The sequence below is a fragment of the Pseudopodoces humilis genome, chromosome 5 (assembly GCF_049639895.1).
Source record: "Pseudopodoces humilis isolate 2021_Gansu_Grassland_sample_001 chromosome 5, ASM4963989v1, whole genome shotgun sequence".
Taxonomy (NCBI): Eukaryota; Metazoa; Chordata; class Aves; order Passeriformes; family Paridae; genus Pseudopodoces; species Pseudopodoces humilis.
The window spans coordinates 59,390,971-59,400,961 of NC_142204.1; the positions used below are offsets into that span (position 1 = coordinate 59,390,971).

The following is a 9,991-nucleotide window of genomic DNA, read 5'->3' on the forward strand; positions in this document are numbered from 1 at the left end:
GTATTATGCTAATTGGTTTACTAAATTAAATGATTGATGATTGATTGATTAATAGTAGGGATATGATAACCTGATATTAAATAGACTCTGAATTCTTTACTATTCTGTCAGCTTATAGTAGAAGATGCAGATCTTTCCCCAGTCTGCAGATTGCTTAGATCCTTCTCTTGTAAGATGCAGGAAATCTAGATTAAAACCCTGTCAGAAATGGGCCAACAGCTGATGTAGGAGATGACCTCTGAGCTCCCAAATAACATACTGTCCTACCCTGTTAATTGTCTTTGATTTCTTAACTCATTCCGCATCACTGCTGTATTGAGAGCCTCATGTGGCTTTCACTTATGTCCTCTTTGATTCTGAAATTGATGTGTCTGTTTCTTTTTTTGCATTTTGTGTAATTGGTGTTTGTGTTTCCCTGTACTAGAGGGCTGAGTGGTCCATTGCCCGCTACTCCCAGTGGCTCGATGATCATCCATCTGAAAAAGACAGGCTTGCCCTCATACGGTAAAATCGTGCTTCTTTCTTTTCTGCACTTATGGTAACAGAGCACTAACTTATCTGCACACTAGGACTCTTGAAAAGTGAAGAAAAAAAAAAAGTGCCTCAGGAGATGTATCATAAACACCATTACCTTCTCTCCACTCATGGGATGAGTTGCAAAGTGGCAGAAATTTAAACTGAACTCTCCTCTCCACCTCCCTGTACTCAAACTCTGCAGTGCCTTTAGAAGGAGCACATAATCCTCTTGTAAAGGAAGTAAACCATGCACAATGATGGTTTAAATTAATGAGTTTTTGCAAAACTGCCTCTCTCTTAACTGCTGGAAAGTCAAGGCTGCAGCTGTCCTGTCACCTGTATCAGGAAAGAGAAGCTCTGAAAGCCAAACCAATATAAATGCAGGTAGAAATCTAAAGATGGAAGACCCTTGTTACACACCTGGAATGTTATTCTTCAGGAAATCAGCCCATGATCTTTAGAAAGTAATAATTACATCAGATTTTTGAAATCTTGCTAGAGTAGATGACTTCATAGCTAAATATTATTTTGCATCTTAAGATGTTAGGAAAAGTTAACAGTATTGTTTCTCAAATCAAGCAAAGTTTTGAAGTATGTTAGAGTAAGCACATTTGTATGAACATGACAAAACCAACCTGGGGATCCTCAGGGTTCAGATGATCATTTGGCTCCTAAAGCCCTAAATTTTCCAGCCTTTGTCTGTGCCTCCCACACCAGTGACCTGGGAAAGGCTGTCACATGGAGCTGCACCAGGCTCCATGACCTGGGAAAGGCTGTCACATGGAGCTGCACCAGGCTCCATGGCCTGGGAACCAGCTCTGTCCTTGAACTGCCATGCCTGGATGTTGCCAGCTTTTGCTGGAGTGATAAAAGCTGACTTTTACATTCCAGCCGATAGTGATAGTGCCTCAGAAAGTCAACTGTTTTCTGTCCACACTTCTAAAGCAGCCAAGAGGAGTCTGCTATAAATATTTACACTTCCTGAAGCTGATAGCACCACCGTCCCATGTAGTGAATGGGCCAGTTAAGGAGATACTAGCTGATCACCAGTAGATGTTACTAGGATTTGTTTCTGAAATACTAAAATACAAACTGTGTCACTTCATATGTGTATTTTTTGAAAATCAGACTTGTGATTAGTTTATCTACAAAAGTAGCTTTTCTTGAATCTCAAGCCATGACACTGAAATACAGGGGCATAGGTGATATATACAGGAGAGCTGTATATGTTATCAGTTATGATTATTTTGATTGTAATTTCTGTCTTGATAGTACTAGCAACACTGGCAGATATAGTAGGGAAAGCCAAGAATGCAAACCATTTGAGAACTGTTGGGATTTTGTTCTCTTCAATTCATTTTCCCCAAGTTTGAAAATGCCATCCTTAAACTAAAACACGTTTTTGTCTTTGTCTGCAATTAAATTTCATTCAGACTGATTCAGTTAATGGGCTTGCTGGTGGTCATGTTCAGACACTGATAAATTGTTCTAACCATGGAGGTATTAAGGAACAAACCTTGGGATGAGGCTTTTAGACTGAGACAGCGTCATCCATTAGACCAAGTAGTGAAGCTGGAATACTTAAGTTTTCCTTTCAATCCTTTAATTGAATCCGTTATTCATTTTGCATGGCTGGTTATCCATATGTAAGGCAGGCAAGCAGACATCAGTCACTAGTATGACCATGAATCACTCATATTTTCTTTAATACTCTATTGGAAGGTTTCTGAGCCTGCTCTTTTTGTGTCTCATATGAACCTTAGCTGAACTGCAGGCATCTTGCTCTTCTATCAGTCACCCTCTTCAGGCTTTTTCCACCCGTAGTCATTTCAGCTGTGTGAGCTGAACTTTGGATGTTTGGAACCTTCAGATCCCTGCACTGGCCTACATCAAGATATTATCTTTTTGTTTGCTGCAACCTTGCAAATGGTAATTTTCTGCAACTTCCCGTTGTAACAACTGTGCAATTACTCTAGGGGCCTGCTGCCTAGATATTAATTTCCTCGTGTTACCAGGATCCTTCTAGCTTCATATTAAAGCTAATTGGAGTGCTTCTTCCGCTCTTTAGGTCTTAAATGCTTCGCTTGCAATGTGGTGTGAATGGTATGAATTAGTCCCGTTCTGAGCATTTTTGTGCTTTTCCTTCTGCTTCTATTCAGCACAAGGGGTGGTATTTACCTGGCCAGAGGTATATTTTCCGGACTCCTTTTATAGTCAACGGAGAGAAACAGGTGCTGCTGGGGCTGATTCATCTCATCCTGAAGCAGGTACCTAAAATAGGTCAGTTGCACTGTGTCCTGAAAGCTGCCATTTTCTCTGTTCAGTGAGTGCAGTGTGGGCTGGGACACAGGAGCTCTCTCAGGCAGTCAGCTGCCCTGCAGACATTTAAAGTTGTGTGAGATGACCCTGCTGCAGGTGTCCTCCCTGAGCAGGGACTGGGTTGAAAGGAACACTTCTTTAAGTGTCATGGGCAATTTTTTTTTTAAATTAAGCTTGAAACCTCAACTTTTCTTCCATAAAAGAAACCCTATTAGACATGATAGGATTTGAGCCAGTCTGAAGGACAGTTCACCCATTCAAGGGCCAAATTCTTACCTTTACCATTAGAGTGTGTGTTAACTCCCCTTATTCAAGCTCCCCCTTGCTGAAGCAGAGTTGAAAGCCAGGCCCAGTGAAGGGTTTATTTCCATAACAAGCTGCAGTTCTGAGCTGGGGAGTTGCTCTGACCACTCACCTGCCCGGGGCAGGGACAAATGGCAGTTTGGGGAGCGCTGTGAAAGCCCCATCTGTGTGCTGGGTTCGGTGTGGCTGGGTCAGCGCTGCCTCTGCCGCAGGGAAGGAGTGCGGCCGGGAGGGGAGGCTGCAGCACTCAGCATCCATCAACCCTGGCTGGCACCCAGGTGTCTCTGCCAGCACACCTCTGAGCTCTTCATTGTGCAGGCTGGAATAACCACAGCTGTCTCCTGCTCCTCGCTTGTCCTACAGGTGATGCTGTTGGAGGTTTTACTGTTGGGTTTTACAGTAATCTTTATAGCCCTGGATTAAATAGGCCCGGTGTCACACAGATGTGCTTTAACACAGCACATTTTCTATTTTCTGCTTTGCCCTAAAGTTTGCACAGCAAACAGACTTTAACCAAAATACTAAAGAAAAGTCTGGCCCCAGGGTCCTGCAGCTGCCCTGCTGATTGATGGGGACAGGAGTGCACAGGGTGCAGTCCCACTACTGAGCAGAAAGATGATCCCTGCCTCTTCTGAAGCTTACAATGTAAATCTGATTCCATTTGACCAAAGGCAGAGCCCAGGAGGGTAGTGCTAGGATTCACAATTCCATATAAAATTAATTAATTAGAGTATTTGTAACTGATACACATTAAGATCCCTTAAGAAAGGGATCACAAGCCAAATCACATTTTTCTTTTTTTTTCCTTTTAACTCTAGGTAAAAATCTTCATGGGTTGAAATAACATTTTAAAGAAGAACTATCAGGGTCTTATATAATCAGCTCGTCCTGATTTCCAAGAAAGCTCATGGTTTTGCTCATGCAAGTGAAGTAATTTAATAAGTGCTTTAAAATCCTTTTCCTTATGTGGGAGGGCATCTTAAACTTAGGGTTTTTTTTTTTTTCCTTACTTCTTATGGCATTTTTAATGAAGCATTAATATATGCAGAACATCCCACCAACCCTCCTTCCATAGCTCTCTTTTACAAACAATATTTGTAATGTATACCATAGCTTGTCTTTTAAAATAGAAACAGATTGCTGAACAGGTTTTATGTCCTTTATTAGACCAGAAGATGCCGAATTTAGAGTATTATTTAGTCTAATCCCTTCAAGAGTATGTTTTGTATATTACATAAACAGGGCTTCTTCCATCTTAAACAACAATAATATAACTACATATTACATCTTCTTATATGACAACAGCTGTGATCTCCTCTGTGCTGGAGACTTGATGATACTGCTTTCACCCATAGTGCTGTTTATTTTTCCACAACTACTTTAGCACTGGTGTTTTTACAGTGTCTTCAATAGGAGTGAAGCCTGCCAAAATTTTAATGGTAGACTGGTGCATGTGAATCGAGTCCTATACTGCCAGCATAGTTTACAAAAGCTCATTTGAGCTAGGAGTGCTAAAGCTTACCAAAATGTCATGGAAAATTCTGCATTTCAAGTGTTAACAAAGCCCCTGAATTCATTTATCACCCCAAATTAGTCAGGTAGGCTTCCCAGCAGCTTCTGTGATGTTCCAAGTTGCAGGCAGCCTGCACTGAAGTCTGGCTGCATGCAGCAGCAATCATCTTGCTTTGCCACAAGCAACATCCTGCACTGTCCATATTCCTGTATGCTGCAGTTCCAAAATCCCACCCTGAAGACTTGTTGACTGTCTTCAGCAAAACAAAATTCCCATTCCAGTGAACATCTGGAACCCTGTCTACTCTATAACCATTGGTGCTTTTAGTTACCTCTTCCAGCCCATTCCTCCCTCTCGCTCTGGAGCAACCTCACCTTTCTCCCAAGAAAAACAAACTGGACTCCAAAAACAGCCTTTCTCCCTGGATTCATGATTTGTACCATTTTACTACCTGGACCTTTCCTTACCAGGAATGGACAGGCTTCCTGGTGCCATTCCCACGGGCAGCAATGCAAAGGAGTATCCTGAGCTTGACCATGATTCCCTGGTAGCGTGTGGAGCTCCAGGTGATGGTGGCTGCCTCTTTCCTACCAGCCTCCAGCAGCTGCAGAAGCTTTTCATCCTCCCCTGGACTGCTTTCCTACACCTGCCTGTGTGGGAGCAGTCTCCTGGCCTTCCCTGGGTGGGCACAGGGAGCAGGGAGTTCTCCAGGCCAGTTTGCTTTACCAGAAAGTGTTTCAGGTAAAGCTACTGATTATTTTATTTATATTATAGTATGGTACAGTATAGTATATATTATGATACAGATTATGATATTATTAAAACATTCACCTTCAGAGTGCTTAAATACTTGTACTGGAGATGCAAGTGTGGGACACAGGAAAATAGTGAATGCAGTTGGAGTATACAGAAAGCTTGTATTTTCATTGTTTAGTGTAAAGCTGTACAAGGTCTCTTTTAGAAAAATGCCTGAGCATTCAACTTACAGTATTGATATTACTGGCTGCCTTTGGAGTGGCTAAGAGTTGGGATGCTCTCAGGTTGGTCATATTCGTGAAGTTTGACTCTTATCTCTTTGAAAGAATGCAAGCAAAGCTACAGTAAAAGAGCAAGTGCAGCAGAAGGGACCTGCAAAACCTTTAGTTGCCTCTGATGGAGTTGGTTTTGCAAGTTAAATCAGATTCTTTTGGGGCAGGAGAGAAGGAAAAAAGATACAAGTTGCTAGAAGGTGTGACAGTAGGACTGTAATGCTGCTGTATGGCACTTGGCATAGCCTAAATCTCATTCCATCTTGTTTGATCTGATGGCAATAACAGTCTGGCAAAGGATTATCAAGGGCTCACATCAAGTTTTTGGGTGCTACTCTTAGGGTAAAGCTTCTCCCTTTCATCTATCTGGTTATCTCTGTAATCTTTTTCAAGGGCTTTTTCAAAGCAAGGAGATAAGTCACTTAGGGGATAGCAGTGTTACCATCTGGATAATGCTGCCAACCCACAACTTCACCAAGAGGTGTTAGAGCTTTCTAAGTTAAGCAGGTCAATATGGTTTTTTTTCTATTTTCAGCTTTTGATGACTTCAAAAAACTATTTGAGCCCAACAAACTTTGAGGAATGTATAGAAAGGAAAAGACAGGGATACTGCTGAGTATTTAAAAAGATGAATGACAGTCACAGTAAGAAAACTCACAGGAGTTTCTCAGCTGTCTTTTTAATACAAGAGACAATTATTTGTAGCAGGTAACAAACATGTAACATGTCTAACAATTACTGCTGACCAGAGCACTTGAGTGCTCACCTGAGTGGAAATGTGAGACATTTCTGACTCTTCTGAAGCACCTCCACTCATCAGGATGGCATCCTTGATGTCATCCTTAGCCTTCCCTGCCTGCATCTCTCGCTTGCTGCTCAGTCTGCTCATCATATGCTGGCTTCTCATTGCTACAAGAGGCCAGTTTATCTAAAATTTCCTGCTGTCCCATTCCCCCAGTCTCACTTTTTCTCTCTCAATCATGGGATTTAAAATAAACCTGTGGATGTGCCTAATCTCTCTGCAGTTCATTGTGCTGACATCTTTTGCTGGGAAGGAAGTGAGCTGCTCCCCAGGGACCATTGGTTTTCAGGGAGCTGACCAGGTGCAAAAAGTCGGGTTTACTTTAGCTAGATAAGATAAATATTCTTTCCAAAAAACAAGGGATTACTTCTCTGTTGTGGTTTGCTGCTGTGCAAAAATTCAGATTCCTTACAGTGCATTTGTACCTGGTGTGGACCCCTACTCAGCAGTAGCTCACGAGTAAGTTGTTATCAAAATGGAAGAGCTCTCAAGTGCACCAAGGCCAACATGAGGAACTGTTTCTGTGCTAGATAACTTTATTTTTCTGAAGCATCTCAACTGTTCAGTAATCCACTCCATCCTTTCTTTGTGTCCCCCTAGACAATATGTCCTGGGCTTCAGCAAAGAGGGACTGTGAGGTCTGGATGCTGCATAGGGACATCAGGAGCTGTGTGGGAATTACCTCGTGCTGTGCCATTTCATTCCCATCCTGAGCTCAGAAGTGAAGCTGCCTCAGGTTCTTTGGTTGCACAGTTGCACGCTTCAGTCTCTCCTGTCAAACTCCATTAACAGGGACTGTATGTGGGGACAGCCAGCTCCTCCTGGTGCTCTGGCAGTGAGGCTGGCAGATCAGTGCCGGCATTTCTGGGGATGGGAAGTGCTGGCAGGAGCGGGAGCAGCCCCAGGACCAGCTCGTGGGGCCAGGCTGCCGTAGCTGTCATTGGCTTCTCAAAACCCAAAGCTCAGACTCGTCTCTCCAGTGAACTGAGCACAGGCCTCGGGAGCTTCTTCCACTTGCTGATAAATGAACTTTGCTGGAAATTCCCAGCGATGCTCTTGACACAGATGGGCTCGAGTCATTGAGGAGGGGCCAAGCCCTTGGTGATGTGGCAGCAGCTTTACTCACAGGCCCCAAGTGTATTGTGACCCTGTATGTTCCTACCATCTCCTCTGGTTTGTCAGGTTTGATGGGCTCATCTGAGACTTCTCAGAGCTGCAGCATCACACAGGGATCTTGGCTGCTCCTCTCTTACCATCTTATGCCAGGAGAAGCCTGTGTGTGTGAAACATGGGCTGAGTATCACTCTTCAGTACTTTCGCTTTCCTTAAGCCTTGCCTGATTCACTGCCTACTGCTGCCAGCTGCCAGCAGGCACCTACCAGGGAGCAGCGCTGCCTTCGAATCTGTGAACTCTTCGTGCAGGAACGCAGGGTTCCTCCAAAGGCTTGTTTGTTGGAAGTAGCAGCAAACATAAATACAGCTCTGCCTCCAGAGCCCACCATCCTACAGCAGTGGGTGTGTATTTATAGGCACAGCTTTGCGGTTGCTCTGTGTTACCAACTCACTTGACCCCGGTGCTCCCCACCCCTTCACCAGATGTGCACAATCACCATCTGCCTTCTCCCAGTGGGACTGGGAATGTTCCTGCCATCTCACTAAAAGCCAGCGGGCTCTCTCACTGGCAGAGCAGCTGTGCTGGTGCATCCTGCACTCCCAGAAAGAAATGCATGAGACAAAATCCAGAACCAATCCCTGCTCAGTGACCGCATTCGTGGCAGGACCCCAGTGCCCTGTGGGCTGGTGTTAGTGCAGCACTGGAAGGGCTGTGGTGACATTCTGCATTAGAAAAGGAACAGCCACATACCAGGAGTTGTATTAGTCTCCACTTGAAATGGGGCCTGTTGCTCGTGGATTGTCTTAATGTCAGCTTTGCTGTAAATAGCACAAATATAAGCAAATTTTAGAAGGAAACTCCAAGATGATTGTATCAGTTACACGAAGAAATAGAAGCAGAAAAGGAGAAGAAAATTAAATTCAAAGCTATATTTAAGTATGGCAACACTAGCTTGGCCTACTTAATGAATTAGTAAGTTGGAATCTCAACAGATGAACACTTACAGTGTTTGTTTTACAAATACACTGTCACTCAACAATACTGTGTACTAGAATGTTAGCTGAAAGGTGATCCTGTGTTGTAAAGCATTACCACAGTTGCCCCTTTTAGCTTTGCAGTGTTTTATTTGTGCAGTTCACACATGATGACTGTGTGATATCCTGTGATAATGTATGAGAGCCAGGCCGTGCCTTGCCCAAGCCCTGTCTGGGCTTAGCGCGGTGTTTCTGAGGATGGACGGTGGGAGTTCAAAAAGCTGTGCCAGGAATCACCTCAGGGCATAGCGGCTGTTCACCAGTGCCCCACTTTTCATGCTGGAAGTTGCACTCTCAGCGTCTGCAGCAGCTGGAGATTATTCTCTCCCTTTCTAAAGGTTACCAGTGCAGCACTGAGCCCGAGTCTGTGCGTCAGAGCTGTCATTTCAAGCCATCTGCAACATGCTGCTGCTTATTTAAATGTTAACTTGTTTGCTCTTCAAACGTGCAAGAAAGGAGATAAAGATCGTAGAACAATTATACAAAGCTTTGCAAGGCCTTCCTTGCTCACTTCCTTCCACAGACAAGTAGGACCATCTGAGGAAAATTCTGCAGGAGGGAAGAAGGCAATTAATTTCTGTTGCAGATCCTGAATTTACAGTATTTAATTGCTTTAGCTGCTTTACTTTTTTTTTTTTTTCCAGCGGTGCACTGGAAGCTTATGTTCAGTCAGTGAGAACAAGAGAGGGAAAGGAGTTTGCACCAGTCTATCCCATAATGGTTCAGCTGCTGCAGAAAGCCATGTCAACTCTTCAGTGAACACAGCTGGACAACGCTCTCACACCAGGGAATGGACGTTAACACAGCTGGGGGCTTTGGTACCACATACATCTTCACTGTTCATGTAGATTATCCCCAAGTACATCAGCTTTACAATGAAACATTTACCTCCTTCATGTCTGAAACTTCTGTCTTCTTGCTTTATGTTCACATTACAGGAACTTACTTATACAGAAATATTGTAAAGAAATGGTACAACTTTTATGTGCTGTAAGTCTACATCTAATTGAAACATTCTTAAGCATTCCTTTTGAATTTAGAAAAGTTTAAAATTAGAACTCATATATTACAGTGTAATTGCTGAATATCTCAAATAAGGAAGCAGCTCTTTCCCTACAAGTAGAGTTTTAAGCAGTTGAATACATTTTAGCCGTATTCAGAAAATTGTACTTTTGAAACATTTGAATCATCAGTTTCCATCTAAAAATCACTAATTTTAACACAAGGAAAAATATTTATAACTAACCTAAATGCTTCTCTATTGCACTGCTACTTGCTTAGAAATAATTTATATTGATTTCAACTCTTTTTGCTTAAACTGTAATAAAGAACATTAACTATCCAATCTTGAAAATAGTATTT

The 9,991-nt window shown here is 42.9% G+C and overlaps 1 protein-coding gene across 3 annotated transcripts in view; it reads left to right on the forward strand.

Moving 5' to 3' along the window:
- Window positions 1–9,974, forward strand: part of COG5 (component of oligomeric golgi complex 5) — a 175,350-nt gene extending 165,376 nt beyond the window's left edge. For 2 of the 3 annotated variants that reach the window (XM_005519180.3, XM_014248890.2), the window contains 2 exons: window positions 425–504; window positions 9,274–9,974. In XM_005519180.3, coding sequence (XP_005519237.2) covers window positions 425–504; window positions 9,274–9,388 — 195 coding nt within the window. In that variant the 3' untranslated portion in view covers window positions 9,389–9,974. Of the gene's footprint in view, window positions 1–424; window positions 505–2,675; window positions 2,784–9,273 lie in introns of all 3 variants that reach the window. The other variant, XR_015772491.1, reaches the window with a different exon arrangement.
- The last annotated feature ends 17 nt before the right edge of the window (window positions 9,975–9,991 follow it).